General features: G+C 35.7%; 1 protein-coding gene across 12 annotated transcripts in view; it reads right to left on the bottom strand.

Moving 5' to 3' along the window:
* The window catches only part of Khdrbs2 (KH RNA binding domain containing, signal transduction associated 2), a 502,543-nt gene that overhangs the window by 262,999 nt on the left and 219,018 nt on the right, over positions 1-20,526 (bottom strand). For all 12 annotated transcript variants that reach the window (XM_045156384.1, XM_045156386.1, XM_045156383.1 and 9 more), the window contains exon 4: positions 11,886-12,032. In XM_045156384.1, the coding sequence (XP_045012319.1) occupies positions 11,886-12,032 (147 nt within the window). The remainder of the gene's footprint in view (positions 1-11,885; positions 12,033-20,526) is intronic.

The raw sequence follows: 20,526 nt of genomic DNA, 5'->3' as shown, positions 1-20,526 counted from the left end.
ATGCAATAGTGGCACATTTATTATGGGGCAAACCAACCACCCTCTAATTTGACTGGAGGCCCCTCCGTGGGAGGGAATAGATCCCTAGTACTGAAAACCTACAATGGGGTAGTCATGAGCCCTAAGGGTATAACATCTGCTGGTATCTGGCTAAATGTATATACTATGCTTATCAAACTACCCAGTAAATACTTCTTTTAATGTTCATACTCACATATTAATGCTATTCTCACTCTTGGTTAGAGAATCTTCTCTTTTCAGATGGAAGTGACCTTGGGATGACTCAGAAGGCACCATGGTGCTGAGAAGAAGTGGCAGAGGAGTGCTCAGCACTGAAAAATCTTTATCACACCTTCCAAGGTTCAGGGTCCATTGCAGAAGAGGTGGTAGAAAGAATGTAAGAGCCAAAGGAAGGGTAGGACTTCTTACAATGTGCACCTCCAGACACAAAATGGCCTATGTATCCATGACCCCACAGTGTCTGACACTACCTACACAAGACCATCATAATAGGAGGAAAAGATGATGACATCAGAATAAAAGAGAGACTGATTGAGAGGGGGTATGTTGGAGAGTGCACTTTCAAAGTAGAAAGTGGGGGGGGGGGAATTACTATGGGACCATCATAATAGGAGGAAAAGATGATGACATCAACTAAAAGAGAGACTGATTGGAATGGGAAAGGGATGATGAAGAGTGGAGTTTCAAAGGGAAAAGTGGGGGAAGGGATGAAATTACCATGGGATATTGTTTATTATTAAGGAAGTTGTCAATAAAAATATCATATTCGCAAGGCTAGCAATATAACTCATTGGTAGAATGCTTCACTAACCTACACTTACCTCTAGGACCTGAAAACATATTTGATCAATGTAATAAGCAATTCTTAGTAGAAATTTATTAAATGCATATCACAGTGTTATGAACCTGTCAAAGTTATATCTTAATTGGCATAATTTTATTGGAAAAAGAATGTGTTATTTTCTTTTATCATTTAAAAATTATTCAGGTTATGTAATTTAAATTTTTAAAAGTAAAGAGCACAAAACTATCTTCCTTTAGAATTTATCACAAGTAAAATACATAGAATTTAATAAATAGAAGCTACTAAAATATTCTGCCCATTTAGACCATTCAAATATATCAAAACACATTTGATTTACATAATGGTCCATGCTTAAGTTGGCACATTGGAGAATGATTTTGTTTCTATATGCTTGTTTTGAAAGAACAGCTTACATAAATCATAAATGAATTGCTGTAATTTGAGAAAGAAAGGGAAGAGCAGAAAGAAGAAAGAAAGGAAAAAGAATGAGTAATGGAATTATTGCAGTCTGATTTGCTTTGCTGGCAGAAATCACTCAACCAAGAGCAGCTTTTGGGGAAAGAAAAAAAAAAAAAAAGGTTTATTTTGGCTTACAGACATGAGGGGAAGCACCATGATGACAGGGGAAACAAGGGCATTAGCAGAGGGTGGACATCATCTCCTGCCAACACAAGGTGGACAATAGCATCAGGAGAGTGTGCCAAACGCTGGCAAGGGGAAACTGATTATAACATCCATAAGCCCGCCCCCAACAATACATTCCCTCCAGGAGGCATTAATTCCCAAATCTCCATCAGCTGGGAGTAATCAGCATTCAGAACACCTAAGTTGATGGGAGACACCATAGGCACATGTATGGTAGTATTCCTAAAAGACAGTGCAGGAAAAAACACCTGCTTCACTTCTAAACATAACATGACAAGTACTCAATATGTTACCTTGACAAGAAAACATACATTATATGATTGTATACATGTAACATCTTGGCCTTCACCTCTTGATAATTTCACTGATTGGGTTCACAACTCCTCCCTTGTTGGGCCCTGAAAGGCCCAGGCATGAGGCCTAGTGGAACTTCCTGTTCCTGAGCCTAGTTAAAGTTTGGCGACCTGTCTCTGGCCAGCTATGACTCAGCAGGATGCCTAAGGGCTTCTGGCCTGCTACTTCCTCCTGGTAATTGTAATTACCATTTCAATAGTTAAAGTTTACTATCGGCCCTTACCTCTTCTCCCACCCTAAAATCCCCGCCTTCATCCCCAACATGATATACGCAACTGCTCAGAGTAATAAAGCGAGTTGTTCCTGCATTGCAAAGACTCCCGACTCAGTGTGGTTTTTCTCCCGTGGCCAGGAGGTTTCTGAGTCGACTGATGTTCATCATCCCCTCAACCCCTGGGGAGGAACCAGCAGACCTGGTCCTTCCCTCAGCACTACCTGTGCGGGAAGGAGCCCCGCACTCCCTTGTGCTTGCCTAGCTTTCAGCAGTTCAGGTTAACTAATTAAGACTGGATTCTACCATAATCTGAAAATTCCTTATAGGAGATGCCAAAAAAAGAATCATTTTCAAGTGCATGTTTTTCAACTACTAATATTTAAATCATGCTAGAAGCCTGTCATTGATTCTGAGTTTAAGCATTCTTTCAATTTCACAATTATATTAATGATTCTATACTGGTATGGGAATTTTTACACACAGGACATTTTCTGTAGCTAATAAGGCTGGACTATAATATGGCAGGGTAACAGAGTGTGTCCCGAAAAATTTTAGGGCACAAGATTATCTTTGCTTGTAGAGCACAGCTTGATAATGCCCTTCTTTTTAAGGTGATCTGTGTTCTGTATTTGGTTAAGATATCTGTTTTAGAGTAGTCGTCCTTAAATCAAAACTTGTGCATATGCAAGCAAAGTGTGCATCCAAGCACTTCTATAAATAAATTCCACTTCTATATTGTAGTTCTCTTTCATGTTTAAAAATGTATGTGGGATAAAAGACAAAAGGAATAGTTTTAGCAAACCCCATATCCTAAGTATAGTGTGTCCATTGGTGGGCTAATGGGGAGTTGTCACATCCCTTCTTCTTGGATAGCTCCCCTTCCACTTTATGGAAAGAACTTCCTTCTGCTATGCTGCCTATGCCAGCCCATAAATTAACATCTAGAGCTTCTCAAATTTCTCAAATAAGATTAGGAATGAAAAGGAAAGGTCAGAGGAAGGTAGAATGTAACTCATTTTGAAAATAACCTGCCAATCCCAGGTGGCATTTTGTATCCCTTCAGTGGGCCTTTAGATAACAGTCAGGACTTATAGTATTGGGTAAAATTATTAAAAAGATATGTGTACTCAAAATTTGTTTCTCAGTCTAAGCACAGATAAATAAAAATTTGAATATATTAAGTCTCAGATAAGAGATGTGGTTACAAGATAAATAGAATCTCTTCAAATTATACAATCCTTCTAATCTTGTTATATGAAAAACTCGAGTATCCTTATTACAAACACCAAGCTCCCAGAACAAAGTAAGGAGGGTGAATAAAAAGCACCTGAGATATGGTAGCAGTGTAAAAGCAAAAAGGTTTCAAATATCACAACAGATTTACTAAATAAATATAAATGATAAGTGAGCTTATGTATGTACAGTAATACATGTGCCTATGAATAACTAGAAATAGCATCATTGCAACCAGCATAATTTATAAATAATTCATAATTCAATTACATGTTATTTGATTAGATCATTTAAAAAATGATCTAAAACTGATGTTTGTATGAGTAAGCTGAATTCTTTCAAACCAATTTTAAATAATTCCACCATTTTATTATTGAATTTGATGAAAAATTAAACTGTTCTCAATTTCCGAACAAAAACTATGCATATTTTCTTTTTTAAAAAAATTTTTTTGTTCATTTTATTTATTTATTTATTTGAGAGCGACAGACATAGAGAGAAAGACAGATAGAGGGAGAGAGAGAGAATGGGCGCGCCAGGGCTTCCAGCCACTGCAAACGAACTCCAGACGTGTGCGCCCCCTTGTGCATCTGGCTAATGTGGGACCTGGGGAACTGAGCCTTGAACAGGGGTCCTTAGGCTTCACAGGCAAGCGCTTAACAGATAAGCCATCTCTCCAGCCCTATGCATATTTTCTTTATTCACTTCATGCTAATTAAATATTTGAAAATTTTTGATGAGTGCTAATATATATTTCTGAATGTCATAGGTCTTAACTAAAAAGTAATGTGACCTTTCTTTTCTTATTTTACTGTTATTTCATGTAAAATTAACAACCACAAAAAGTAGTGGAGAGCATGCTCTGTAATGGAAATCATCTTGAAAAGTGATTTGAAGACTTTAAAATGCTGTCTATAATGTCAGTACTTTTAAAAGTGTAAGGTACAACCATTATTTTTTGAAGAGAATTTACTAGGTATAGGTCCTCATATAGCCTATGATTGGTGGAAGCTTGATAATGAGGAGTGGACTTAATTTTGCATATGGTTCTGAATTGTTTCCCAGCTCCAGCTATGGGTTCTGTTCCACTGAGCAGATCAGGTAGCCAAATCAAGAGCAGTTGGTTTCCCACCCTGGCTGTGCACCACTATTGCACTTGGGTGAGCATCATGTCAAATTGTTTGCTGCTAAGTAGGTTAGACCATGAGTTGCTTAGAGAGATATTGGTCATTTTCCCCCAGTTGCCCATGTAGCAGCTTCTGGCACTGGATGCCCTAACTGTCTGAGGACTGACTCACTTCCAGCTTCCAGCTATGGCACTCCTTGTTATGTGCCAGCAGCATATGGTGTCATCAGCAGTAGGGTCTTACCACTAACCTTTGGTGGGTCATTAAGTACTCTGACGGAAATCTGTCTTTCTTTGAAGAAACCTTGTAGGTCTCTCTGATCAAGAGCTCATTGTGGATGATAGCCCCATGCTGGTACTGGGAGTTATAGGTCAGTGCCCAAGAAGAGAGGGAAGAAAAAGGCAAGTATTATAAAAGAGATAGAGAGACAGAGAGAGAGAGAGAGAGAGAGAGAGAGAGAGAGAGAGAGAGAGAGAGAGAACAGATACAAATACAGATACAGATACAGATACAGATACAGATAGATACAGATACAGATACAGATACAGATACAGATACAGATACAGATACAGATACAGATACAGATACAGATACAGATACAGATACAGGAGAAGATTAAAGTCAGTCTTCATCATACAATCTCCAGAGCCTTATGACTCACATGTTCCCCCGAAAGGGCCTGGTGAAAGTTCAACCATTTGGTCTGCCTTTTAGGATGTAAATTTTATGCTACCATTGATGTTTTGGTCCATATTTGTGTCCTCCACTCCCTTCTTTACCCTCCCTTCCATTGAAGAATCTGCTTCTCTTTTTCAGATACACACAGATCCTAGGGAAAGAACCACCCCATCATATTTCAAAAGGGCTCCAGCTAAAGCTGAGAGTAATTGGGGAAAGAGGCAAGAGTGCTGTTTTCTTCACACTTTACACTTCACAAGGGTGAAGGAGATAGTCACAGAGAACAATCAACTCCTACCAATGCAGATATCCAGAGACACTGAGGCTCCCAAGACCTTATCACTGAAGCAGACCTAAAATGAACTCAACATGGCTCAGGGAAATTTGTGGAAGAAGGGGTGGAAAGAATGTTAGAGCCCCACGTTGGGTCACATTTCCTCCTACCCATAAGTGATGGCTAACACTACAATGCACAACACATATACCCCCACAAGAAGGATCCCTGTGGAGGGAGGAGGACACGGAAGAGGCTAACAATAGTATTAATTTGACTGTATTCACTTAGTACAAAACTAACTTAAAAAAGTGTAAAGTATCATTCTCTTGTATTGTCAATCATAATTTTTAAATATATTAGAAACTCGAAGACATAATAATAAATATTAAATGTAAGCATAGAAAAATGATAATTAATTTCAAATAACTATCAATCTTTTTCTTTTGTTTGTTTTTCTCGTAGGTCTTGCTTTAGATTGGGCTGACTTAAAATTCACTATGTAGTCTCAGGGGAACTCATGGCAATCCTCCTACCTCAGCCTCCCAAGTGTTGAAATTGAAGGCGTGCACCACAATATCTGGCTTTCTTTATTATTTTTATCTTTTAAATTTTGGAAATATTTTCCAGGCTTACAAATTTATAAAGACAGTGGCTGGTATAACACAAAGTCCTAGAATCATTCCTGAAATACATTCAATACTGAAAAATATTGTCATTAATAAAAACCATTTATTTTACCTTTTTTAAACTAGTTGTTGTAAAATTACATACCCAATCAGAATATGATTATTGAGACACTTTTTCTACCCATGATTCTTAAATAACCATAAGGTTTGCTAGTATCTTTAATTTGTAATTATTATAATGTAATTGTAGGGGCATTTAACCCTCTCAAGGCCTTCTTATCTTGGTATGAGCTAAAGGTGAAAAGTGAAATCCCCATCTTGGACTTGTCACTTGTATTTTTTGGAACACAGATATTGGACAATACAGCTTACGACCCTCACATTAGGACTGCTACTTGGCCTGCACATCAGGAAAAACTCCAAGAGGTGTAAAGGGCACTCTTTTGATTACACTGTCAGCCAGTGGGGAAGAATAAATCATCAACCCCAAACCAATGTGCTTATGAAAGTAAGGAAATGATTCTGGGCATCCCAAAAAGCAATAGCAACTAAAATTGGGTGGTCTTAGATGCTTCAAAGTTTGGGACAGCAACAGTAAGTGAACCTAGAGACAACTAGTGATGAATTCCTTCTTAATATGCAGCATGGATTAGCATAGCCTAACCGTGGATTCATACATTTCAACCATTTCTATGAAGTGGAAAATTTGATTATCTGAACTAATGGAGAGGAAAAATAAGACATTTGTATTGGGGTTTGTGGGAAAAAGAAATACATTCAAATAGTTGCTAATTGCTTCTTTTTATCTGTTTCCCAGATTATGGGAGTCAATTAACAATGTAGAAGTCATTTGGGATTTCAGTAATTTTACTCTCAATGATCTTTCCCAGAAGAAATCAAATTTTTACCTATATTCTGAGCCATGGGCCTGCCTTATCTATTGCAACTTATCATAAAAAGGAAATGGGGGCTGGAGAGATTGCTTAGTGGTTAAGGCAATACTCTTCAAAGCCAAAGGACTTCAGTTCAATTCCCCAGTACCCACATAAGCCAGATGCATGGGGTGGCACTTGAATCTGGTGTTCCTTTGCAGTGGCTGGAAGTTCCGGTGCATCCATGTTCTCTCTCTCTCTCTTTCCCTTTCTCCCTCTCTCAAATAAATAAATAAAAATAAAAAATATTTGGGCTGCAGAGAATGCTTAGTGGTTAAGCGCTTGCCTGTGAAGCCTAAGGACCCCAGTTCAAGGCTCAATTCCCCAGGATCCAAGTTAGCCAGATGCACAATGGGGCACACACATCTGGAGTTCGTTTGCAGTGGCTGGAGGCCTTGGCGCCCATTCTCTTTCTCTATCTGTCTCTTTCTCTCTCTGTTGCTCTCAAATAACTAAATAAAAATAAACAACAACAACAAAATAAAAATATTTAACAAAAAAGAGGAAATGCAAATATTTCGTGATTGCAAATTACTCAAAGTCAGAATATGATTGTAATGCTATAGTAGAACAGAAAACATTTTTTAACAGGTAATAATTACAAAAATTCATGTTGTTTTGTGCTTACTTTCATTAGCTACCACAGTATTGCACTACGATTACTTCCAAGAAAAGGAAATTAACTGGTTTTCAAGATAGCAATAGAAGGAAGTCTTAATGATATTTCAACAGCTGCATCATGAAAATAATGAGAACCAGGTTATGGACTGTGCTTTTCTCACTGCACTGAACTTTTTCTATATATATATATTTTTTAATTTGGCAACTGATCTTTCCTTTGATGGTAGTATGCTGCTGCTGTAAATGCAAAATTTCAGCTACAGTTAGCAAAAATCTGTCTGCCAACTCCCATATTTTATATGTGTCCATCTATCAATGCAACTTCTACTGACTGGTGAAGTTTTGTTTAATAAATTAGGTTTTTATTGTACATAATCACCCTCAGGGGGAAAAAGTATGAGATTTTTACTTATTATCAAACTATGGCATGTACTTTAGGGACATACTATTTATGTGGTATATTGTATAAATGGAATATGTGGATAAAATACTTATGGAGGATATTTTTATCATCTTCTAACACTGTGTTAAAAATATTCAGCACATTAAATTCTAGATTTTCTTCCATCTTCTATAATGAAAATCACTTCATTCCTTTTCCAGTTTCTTCCCATCTACTTATACTCCTGTGTGGTTGAGTCATTTCTCAATTTTAGAGATAAGACTCAGCAATCTGAAAAACAGAAAACCAGGGTGTCCTCTGCTTGCTTTAACCACAAGGAAGTAGAAATTTACTAGTACTGAAAACATAGTCAAAAGTCCATGGCTGAGGTGGTCATAGGGTCTAAGAGGAAAGCAACTAGTATTGTTTGGATAAATGGATATGTTGTTCCATCGATAAATCTTCTAAACATTTATGTCTATGCCCATGGATTAGTGCTGTAATCAGCTTTGGCCATGGAAGACTTTTTTTTTTAATTTATTTTTTATAGTGGGCAATGATTACTCATCAAAACTCAGGAAAGTGTGAGAATAAGCAACTGTTGAATGTTTAGTCTGAAATGACATATCAATATCCAAATGAATATCACTACAAGGCTCAGAGAAACCCTAATAAAAATCAGCAAGTCATTCAAACACACACATGCCCCCCCATACACACATACACACAAATGTAATAACTGGAACTAATTCTTGTCCATTGGGGGTAGAGGGAACTAGAGAAGGTAATAGGGATGAATATGACCAAAATATACTACATACATACAGAAAGATTGTGACAAATAATGAACAAACAAAATCTTTTTCTTTTCTCCATAGTCAACCTGATAAATTTTCATAATTTCAAACTTGAAATAGTATCCCTTAATTATCTAATTTTAAGAAGCATGGCTACACATCCAATATAATGAAGAAAAGAATATACCTGGAATGACTCATGTTTTTAAAAATTTGTATTGAATTGATTAAAAGCCCAATAAATGGTCTGAAGTGATGGCTTAGTGGAACTTGGCTGTTAAACCTAATGACCCATGTTCTACTCTCTAGATCCCATGTAAGCCAGATGCACAAAGGTGAAGCAAGGTTGCACATGGCCACTAGGTGGAACAGGCATCTGGAGTTTGATTGTAGTGGCTGAGGCACTGGAACAACAATTTTCTCTCTCTCTCCCTCCCTCCCTCTCTCTCTAAAATAACAACAATAAAAAAGTCCAATACATGAGACTAGTAAAGTATATGTACAACTTTACATAGGTATAAATTATATACATGAACATATGTACATACGTATTTCACTCTGCGTCATGTAACATATTTCTATCTGTCTATTTCTGTACATCCACATATCCAGTGTTCTACCTTGTCCTTCAATCACGTAAACCTCTAGTTGTGACCACTTGAAACTTAAGCTGGGAAAAACAGATACTTTAGGCTATCAACTCATATTTTAAATACTATATGATATGCTGTGTTGGGAAGATTCTAAGGCTGTGACAGGATGCTGTACATGGAAGTGCCATTATCTCTTACTTATGTCAATATCATAATTCTATGTTCTTTGTGATTCTTAGCATTGTTAAAAGAGACAAATGTAAATCCTTTGCTTGAACTGTAGCAAGAAAGGCAAGTAGAAGAAAATGTCAATTGGAACGGAATTCATAAATGGAACCACATTCTAAATACTTCATGAAGAAAAGCATGGCCCTTGACATATTCTAATGAAGAAATCAACAATGAATGACTAAAATTATGTATGGATAATATCTGAAGATGATAAGGCCAATGAGGGAACTAAGTAAGAGAAGAGGTTAAGGGCAATACATTGGTATGGTAAAAAGTGATCTGTAATACTGTGAACAATTTTACAACAGGAATGCATGGAAGATGGCAATGGAAGAAGATACTTGATGAATTTTCTACACATGTAAGGTTTGACCAGAAGCTAAATGAGAAGATAGCCAGGTCAACATTTTGGAAAGGAATCTTCAAAGGCCTTTGTTAAGCAATAAGCCTGGCTGGTTAGTCAGACAAAAGCCAACATACCTGGAGCACAAACAAGCAACAGTCAGATACACAGAGAAGAAATCACAGGAATGGGTAGGGGCAGTTCACACAGGTCAAGATAAAACTTTCAGTCATGATTAGCTGTATATATACGTGGCCCATACTGATCAAGAAAGTTGTTTTTTGTTCATCATTCAACTGCTGCCTTTGGTTGGCCATTTAAGTAGACAGGATACTGTCAAACAAATAGTTGGTCAATATAATGTCAAATAATAAAAACACAATGCTGGCCAAGAAATAAACTGCCAATTCTGTTTCATACATTTAAATTTAAATGGATAAAATATAAATGAAATGATTATAAGTACCATGAGATCTAAACATGAGATAAGGCATTGACATTTACTATAAAGAAGAGTTTCCTAGCCCACACCTAGGTCTACTATGTGTCAAAGATATGTTATTTTTTCATATTTTACATCAACAAATCATTCATATGCATGTTTATATAATAATAGATTTTGAAACTTCATTTTAATAGTTCTTTATTGTGTTTTAATATTGTTTATGTTTATTTCACTACTTCATATTCATAATATTATGATAAAAGTCAGTAAGTTATAATCATTTTTATTTTAAAAATCACCAAACTGAGGCTCTGGATATTTAAACACATATCTATATTCATGTAATGAACTAACGCTATAAGCAACCCTAGGTTTATCTTGTTCTGTCTTCATCTGATCTGTTCTCAAATACATACTGTAAAAATTCTTACTCAGTATAGCAGTAAGCATTTACATTGAAAACAAAATGAAGGAAAGCATGGCACCTTCATTTTTTGAAACACATGATCTACTTGGGACATGTTTCAAATAATCATCAGCTAATGACTTTGCAGACATTCTCTGTGTACACAAATTTAAGGATTGCTGATACTGGAATGGCATTATTTTATGATGTTGTCTTAATAATTTTGGGGCTACACATAAAAACGGAAAATGGGATTAAATTGTAATGCTTTTACATTTTGGTAATTCTTTTATTTGCATTTTATTTTCTTATTTTCAAAACTGTGGCTAATAAATGAATTGAACTGCCATTTTCTCTGAGTTTGTTGTTGAATTTACAAAATAATTGTTTCTTCCTTTTGCAGAGAATTTATTTCCTGTGCTCAAGTGCTTTGCCCAAATATTCCTGAAGACTTTTCTCCTAATCTCCCTCCCAGCTGTAAATCTGGTGCCAAGATGTCTATTTGAATTAGCTCTTCCTAGAATGCTAAATTGTCATTCTTTAGGGAACTTCATTCATTTACCCTGTAAGAAATCAGTAGAGAATTCTACTCAATTTTCAACTGAATTTACTGCCTTACTAAACAAGCTTTCTCTATATCACACAGTGTATTTTTTAAAATTTTCGCTTGACATTAACACATTTACGAAGTCAACATATACATGGATCTATTAATATTTATTATTTTATACTATATTTTTAATGACTCACCAAGCTTGGCATATATCATAGTAATACATTTCATATTTGAAAAAAATAATGTTATTGTCTTATGACAAATCTAACTGCTTCCCTTTCCTTCCTCTGTAGCTGAAGGTGCTTTTTCTATTAATTATAAATTATAAAAATACCTGTCAAGTGCTTAAGACATAAAAAGCAAACAAGTTCAATTATGTATTTTACTCAGATGTTTGTAAACTGGTGCATGGCATGCAATAAAAAAAATTCCATGTTTAATTATAAGTGCATTTTTATATCCTATTTACGTGATAGTGAATCAATCTATAGATAGATAATATTCAAAACTAATTCTTTTAAAATGTCAGTAAAGATGAAAGGCACAATTAAAATCAGAAATTGATGGCAATCATCTTTGTAAAATTGAAAAACACTTACAGGAACCAGGAATTTTTTAATTTCTTCCAATGCGTGACTCATACGTGAATAAGCTTCCCCAGGTGGAGCAAACACTTCAATTAATACATGAAGTTCATCACTTAAGTGGGCATACTTCGCTTCTCCACTCTTTCGGAGTTCTTCTTCCTGTGAAAGAGGTTATTTTTAGAAATACAAATCCACTCATTTTTCACTGATTGAAGATTTACTAAGAATATGACAAAAGGCTATAATCTAAGCAAATTTTCCATAAGTGTAAAGAATTCCTTTGAGATATAAAACTCTGCCACAGCCATTTAAAGATTTTTGAATCATTCACGAGTTTCTGAATGATTGTTAAAATCCAGCCATAATTATCATCCCCCAAGGATTTTAATCAGCTAAGTGAAAATGCAAAACTTCTAAAAATATCACAGAAATGCCATTAACTCTTTAGTACAATCTAGTGCAGCTTGGAAGGAAAGAATGGTTTTGTGTCTGGTATGCAGGGCTTCATAGATAATAAACAGATTACCACTGGGTTGAGTGAGAAAACCAAACTGTTCAGAATGTGCGGTTACCTGATAAACTAAGGTTAACTAAGGATGGAAAGCATAGGTTTATCTTCCAGCCAATGGTCCCCCTGCTAAGACAACTGAGAGATGTATAAGCTGATAGTTCCTACCATTCAGGCCTGGTTTCAGCAGTAGGGGTTTGGCTGCAGGATGGTGATCATGTGTATCCTATACAGCTTTTGTGTAACCAATAATATGTGATTATGATGTATTACAATGTGAAGGACATGAAAGGGTAAATATTATCAATGATATCATCAATACTGAGCATGAAGAACATTCTAAACAAAGCCAATTGGGGTATGAAATCTACTTGTATATACCTCACCCTCCCCTCATTTTATATCCTGAGGTTGATATTAGTGGCTTGTGTTAGTTTTTATCAGATTTTTTAAAAAATAGCCTGGCAGAAAGTAGAATCTAATTTAAATTGTACTAGTGTGTTTAATTGTGAAAGCAACATTAAGGAATATCATTTGCATTTAATATTCTGAAGATAAATTTTCTGACAGAAATAATTTAATAATTAGGAATTTTCATCTTAATTAATGAGGATATTATATTACTAAGGGAAATGAGAAAAATCCCCAAATGCCTATATCTTTAAAATTTCTAACTATACAATTCAAGATAACTACTGCTAACATTTCTGCTGTTTTCTTCAAGTACATTGCTGATAACATTATCACTACTAATACTAATAATATAATAAGTCATAATGTTGATACTGCTTGATTGCTACAGAAGGTACATAACTAGAGGTCACTTAGTTTTATCTTCAAAATTATTCTTTAAATATATATCTCACATTTTACAAAATACAAAAACATAGCCCAGAGAAACTTGTACAGAACTACCTAGATGTTGGGTTATATAGAATCTATGCAATCTCATCTCAAAGGTGAAGCTCTTAATGACAATGGGTGTGGTGCTTTGAATAGAATAGATGGCCCCCAATATAGTCAGTTGTTTATTTGTTTGTAGTTTGCATCTATAGCCTCCTGGCTGGAGGCAATGTCACTGGGTGATCTTAAGGTGTGGTGGTTGGTTTCAATCTAAAGATATGCAAAGTGTGCCTAGCTGGAGTTCCTGAAGTGGGCTGTGGCTTTTGACCTTTAGGCTTGTACTTCTCTCTCTCTGTTTGGGCCTGTGAAGGCAGGCCAGCTTCTTCTGCCATTATGGGACTTCCTCTGGATCTGTAAGCTTCAATAAACCCCTTCCTCCATAACTGCCAGGTCTAGGAAGTTTATCTCAGCAAACCTGAATCTGTCTGCTACAATGGGTATGTTTCTGGCATAGGTAATTAACTGTAGGAAAAATGTTTAAATATTCAGAAGTGCCTAATTTTTTTCTTTTTTGTTTTATTTTCTTTTTGGTTGTTTTTGGTTAGTAGTTTTATAATTCACTGATGTCTAGTCCCATACGGCATTGTGGATTTGAGAATTTCATAGAAGTTTATACATCTTATTTACCAATCACATCTTCCATGGATTTTCGTTCCCTCACCACAACTGTTCTAATTACTTCATAGCTATATGCCCACAAGTGTGAGGTGAAGCTATACTTTCAAAGTTCTTACCAGAAATACTTTATGAATCAGTTAGCTAAAAATGCTAATGAGCTTACCTCACACTGTTTATGCCTAGTTCTCTGCAATATTTAGTTCCAAACACAGCATTCATCCATGTTTTTACAAGGGAAAGCTCAAAATAGTTTTCTGATTTTTTGCAGTCACATTATATTCCTTTAACAAATGGGCTGCATGTAGTCCACTCTTACAGATGGACAGTTTGCCCATAAGCACAGGAAGTTCTAGTTAGGATCTCTCACATGCTAATTCTATCAGAAGAACTAAAGTTGCTTTGCAACTATATGATTAATCTTCACAGGATTCAAGATGAATTTCTCAGATCGCTCATGGAACAGGTGACCCTATGTGTGCATATTCCTGAGTATAGCCATGTGGTTCCGGGATTTGACAACTACCTACCTGAAAATCATTCATATAACTCTTGAAGTGTTCAAAATTATACGGCCCTGTAATGTAGTATCCATGAGGGTTATTTATGCACTGCATCTACATTTACACAAAGGCACACATGAGGAAGTCACACTGATAAACATTTCAAACAACTTTCTAAAACATCTTCATTCTTCAGCTGGGAAATGGCTCAATTAAAGGCATTTGCTTACAAAGACTGATGGTCTGGGTTGATTTTCCAGTACCCACATAAAGCCAGATGCACAAAGTGGCATGTGCAACTAGAGTTTGTATTGGTAAGAGGCCATAGCATGCTCATATTCTCATTCACTCTCTTGCTCTCTTTCTTGCTCTCTCCTCTCTCTCCCCTTTAAAATAAATAAATAAAAATATTTCAATATAAATAAAAAAACCTTCATTATCTTTCTATAAAATCCTCCACTGATTTATCATCACAGGTTTTCCCTTTTTCTTTCCTTAATCTTTGTTTATATACACACACACACACACACACACCAGTTAGAGTAAGATTTTCATGTGATAATTATTCTCTATCACATCATATTAGGAGCAATTAATATTGTTTTCATTTTATAAAGGGCAAGTCACATTTCTGAACCAGACAGAATAACCCCTTTTAGTGTTACTCCATATAATGGTCATTTTACAACCTAAGACATTTCACCATCACTATAACTACCATATAGAGCTTTTGAAGAACTGAGAAAATTCTCATGAGTATTTAAAAAACCAACTATACATACCTCTAGATTGACACTTTATATGCTATCACATGCATAGTATATATTTATCTTTTCTCCAATATTTAACCACAGAATTAATATTTGCTTGTTTGTTCCTGACAGAGTTTTACTATGTATCCCAGACTAAACTTAGATGCATTCTGAAACACAGGATGGCCTTGACGTTATAGCAAGTCTCTTGCATCAGCCTCCTTCATGCAGGGAGTACCAGTATACACCACCACGTGCAACTTACTATTAATATTTACTACCACCTAATTAAGTGATTCACAGGTCACTGCATATTTATTCTACCACATGTTCTATAAAGTAATATGTACAGCAGACTTCTAGGAGATTGTAATCTTTTATTCCTACACATTTCAGTTTTCACTACTCAAACTATATTAATCAAGTCAAAGGAATTCACTCCAGGATATGATTGTGCCATCTATATTTGCTATTGCTATCATACATGTTGCTGGTTTTATTGTACTGTTAGAGTTGTCCTTTTAATTGTTTTTTCAAAAGTCCTCTAGACCAAAACATGTAGATTATAAAATATTCTACTATATGCATAAACTGATTCCCTACTTCTAAAAAGAATGCCTTTACATCATTATTTATGATATTTCTTTTTATATCCTTTATAGAATTATCATTAATTTTGTGATTTATCTTTTTGCATGTCACTTTCACTTTCTAGATTTCTATATTACTAGGCATGGCCCAACACACCTGGAGGAACATGTGGAAGATACAAAATAAGTTCTTGTCAAGCATACTTATGTAAATATAAAGCAGGCTCACTTAAGTAAATGTCCATGGAAACTCATGTCACCATGCCCAATACAACCACACCCAGAGGCATAGTTTTTGTGAAAGCAATGCAGTCTTGAGGACTGTCACTTCCTCTAGAGCTTAACCCATTTACAATTTGATGAGCTACTCAGAAGTGGGCAAGCTAATATTTCCCCCTTTTAAATTATTTCTCTGATAATTTTTTATAGCAATGTAAAGCTGGATAACATAATTCATACGTTTATCCATGCCAAAGTGTCCTTCAAATACACAGTTCTTCATATCCTAAAATGTAGGAATGGGTGTGTATTAATGTGATGCTATGAACATGACTTATTTTACATAGGGAAAACATAGCCAAAACATCATTACATTCAGTATATTACACACAGATTGAAAGCAATATATGCATCTAAATCATGTAAACATCTCTTGGAGCTGGTATAAATATGACATGTATAACGAGCACATTTGAGCTAAGGAAGATGCAGAAATTTTCTGAGTTTACAAAATTTTGAATGTTTACATTTTCCTCACAATTATTACTTATAAACAACATAGGCATGATGTCAGAAACCACAGCCCCACTTTTCCCCCAAAGCCCAAGTGCAGAAAGTTCCACCCAGAGAAACACTGCCTTAGATGCCAAGGTACTCTAAGAAGAAGTATTGTGTAAACAAACCTTACCCCAACCTATAATCCATGGAACCCTAGATAGCTACTCTCTTTTGTTAGGTGATAGAGAAATCTTCTATACCTGGTTATCAGTGAAGCTTTGGTAACTGAAAAATTCTTTGGTATATGTAAATAAAGGTTGCTTTTTCTTATGCTAACATGATTATTATCAGTATTAATTTTAGTATAATTTGTAGTTCCCAAATCACTGAACTAATGCTTCTAAAGGAAAACGTTTTCTTCAGCAATGTTCTGTGATGCCTTTGTTTTTGTATTGTATCAAATATTTGCTCTGCGATTATACGCACATAATACATGTAAGTAAACATAATTTATTACCCCCAAACCACCTTTTATACAAGACTATTCCTGGCTAGTACCTCCCATGACAACTACATTTTCTGGATAATTAAGCTAGGACTGTATCATTTGTTATAAAGCGACTATAATCTCAGGAATCTCCATCACTATATAATGGAATGCTTACTCCTTGCGCTGTGGAATCATCCTTTGCAAGCTTTGACATCAGGGCAGAAAAGTTCTAATGCTTAGAAACTAGTAATACATTAGCAACAGCCACCAGCATTGTAAAGATTAAATGGCTTATTTTCATTACTCATGTATAGGGGGGAAAAAGGATTTAAAATATCCCCTGGTAGATATCAGGGCTTTTATGTGATGTTCTGAGATGACACTGGGCTTGGGAGGACCCGAAGACCCAGACTTAGAATGTATTTTAAAATAATTTACTGTAATATGAAATAGGCATTGCATTTTTGTAATGTAAAAATGTTACTATATAGAACTAGAAGTATTGTTCATTAAGGAATCCTTCCTCATAAGAGGAGGGAAAACATTTTTTTTCCCTAAAAATCTAAATACACTGAAATAGCATACATTGGAAATGCAAGGTCTCAGTTGCTCCCAACATTAAAATTTTGTAAAGTACATTGCTAGGTTCAATAAGAGGCATCCTAATGATCTAAACTTTAAATTTTAAAAATAATACCCTCAAATGAATTGTTTCCCCTATTGAATCACCAGAGAACCTCAATTTGGAAGCAGAAGAATATAGTAGGAAGAAAAAATGTAATCTGGAGTAAATTAATTATTGATTTGAATTAATACCTCTGATATCTTCCATTTATGATATTTACAACCTAATCATTTTGAGCTTTAGTATACAAAAATAAGACAATTTAATAAGGATGTAGTGGCACACGTCTGTTTTAATATATTATAAGTATCTTCCCTATAGTGTGTTACATCGGTCATATGATGTTAAAGATGAAATATCAAGAGAGTTAAATTATCCAGTCTGGTTCATGATAATCAGGGCTAGAAATCCCAGTTCTGTCACTCAATAGTGTATAAATTTGGCAAATGACCTCACTACTCATGGTATATAATTGGTTACCCATAAAATGATGCTAGGGGTAAAAAGTCATCACATAGCACCAGTAATCACATGGCACTATTGCTAAATATTACTATTGCGACTATTTTATATTCAAAACAATACAGTAAATTATACATCAGCCTAAAGAGTTAATGTATTTTAAAATAGCAGTTAATCTCCCACAGCTAGTTTTTCCAGTGGCAGTAACAAGTTGAAAATGCTTAGATGTACAATGTATGCATGTTTTATACTTTGGTTTTTACTGTAGCAATTATTATTGTCATATGTTATCTTCAGAGTTATAATTTACTAAAGTGCTTTTTTGCTGGCTTTTTCTTCTTAATGCCCCAGAGAACATTTTTCTTTCACAAATCCTCTTCAGAAATAAATAAGTCTATTGTCTGCACAGCTTTCACCATCAAGAAATTCACAAATAAACATACATTTATTATTTATACTGTGGCCTGAATGGGATTTGTCTGAATATTTGACTTACAAACACTTTTCAATAGGCATATGCAGAAATTCTTTCCAGCTGGTGTCAATACGTAGCACAAACTTTATACACACAGAATGGATACACATGAGCACACCACACAGAAGCAGTTATTGGATTCTTGTCCATGCTGGTCTTGTTTCCAAAGCCTGGTTTCTGAACTAGATGAGATGAGAGTTAAGCTTTCCTTTCCTCCAAGTGATTAGCTCTGACAGGGAAATATTTTCATTAGAATGCACCTATTTTACACTGTCTGGATTATAAAAGGAAACAGCATCAGAAGATCAGGAAGAGGGGCATGGGCCACTGGCATGACTTCATCTTGAGCACTCTCTGGTTTTAAGTTTGCTCTGTAATCATTCCTCTTGAGGCACCTTGGATGCCTCAAACAGTAGGGCCAAAAAGCAAACACATCTTTTTAGCAAGAACTGAAACTACCCAGGAGAGAAAGTAGAGCAAACTTTATTCAAATAGGGACAGTTATCCATGATGGTGAGGTATCCTGGAATAGAAGGAATCTTCTAATGAGAACAAGATTGCTCTCTTCAAGCAATGTTGGTGGTAACAACTTCAGTACCAACTTCTTGGGAACCACCTTGAAGAACCAGACACTTATACAATGATTGGGACTGCTTATTACATCATACCTCTTTATCCAACTTCCTCAATTTTGCCTCTACTTAAATCTAAAGCTCAAGTCATATACTTGGAGCCACTTGGCCCTTCGTCCTTCCCAATGCATTGTTTTAATGTCTTTTCTCTGTTTTTCACTATTATCTATATTTATTTGGTTGGCATATTGGGTCAGTTTGGAAGCCAAACTTATTGCTTGAATTGGGTTGTTACCCTAAGACTCTGGTTGTAACCAGTGGAAACATGCATGGTATTTTAAAACAACAATAGTATAGGCTTTTTAATGTAGACAAATGGGTGTTGCCAAGCAGATGTCCATTAATCATGAAATTAGAGATCATGGGTTTGTAAGAGGGTAGACATCTTCATTTGGGAATATCAAATCATACACCATAGATGGCAGGCTTTAAGAAAGTTTGAACTTGCTTGTGTATGAAAGGGTATTGGAATATCATCTTGACCAAATGCAATCTGCATGATGGTTTATAAGTCTTCCCTATCAACTACACTTCTGTTCATACAACATATTTGCAAGTCAATTATAAGCCTAAAATTACGCTAGCCAGGTGAAATGAGCCAACAGGTGCAATAGTGGCATGTCTGTTATGGGGGAAACCAACTGCTTTCTAATTGGACTGGAGGTCCTCTCCATGGGAGGGAATACATGCCTATACTGAAAACCTGTGATGGGGAATATCATGAGCTCTTGGGGTATAACATCTGCTGGTGTCTTTCTAAATGTATATATTATGCTTATCAAACTGCTTGTTAAGTACTTCTTTTGTTGTTGTTGTTTATTTTTTATTTATTTAAGAGTGACACAGAGAGAAAGAGAGACAGAGAATGGGTGCTCCAGGACCTCCAGCCACTACAAACAAACTCCAGACACATGTGCCCCCTTGTGCATGTGGCTAACGTGGGTCCAGGGGACTCAAGCCTTCAACCAGGGTCCTTAAGTCTTTACAAGCAAGTGCTTAACCTCTAAGCTATCTCTCCAGCCCTGGTAAGTACTTTTCATAATATACATACCCATATATTATTGCTACTTTCACTTTTGCTTAGAGAAGCTTCTCTTTTCAGATGGTAGAGACCTTGTGATGACCCAGAAGGCACCATAATGTTGAGAAGTGACAGAGAAGTGCTCAGCACTGAAACATCTCTATGACATCTTCCAAGGCCCATTGTGGAAGAGGTGGCAGAAAGAATGTAAGAGCCAAAGGAAGGATAGGATTCCTTACAATGAACTCTTCCAGACACAAAATGGCCTGGATATCCATGACCTTATAGTGCCTAACACTACCTGTACAAGACCATTATAATAGGAGGAAAAGATGAAGGCAACAAAAATAAAAGAGAGAC

Source organism: Jaculus jaculus, chromosome 8 (assembly GCF_020740685.1).
Source record: "Jaculus jaculus isolate mJacJac1 chromosome 8, mJacJac1.mat.Y.cur, whole genome shotgun sequence".
Lineage (NCBI taxonomy): Eukaryota > Metazoa > Chordata > Mammalia > Rodentia > Dipodidae > Jaculus > Jaculus jaculus.
The sequence above is the reverse complement of the archived record's forward strand: the minus strand, read 5'-3'. Positions and strand labels throughout refer to the sequence as shown.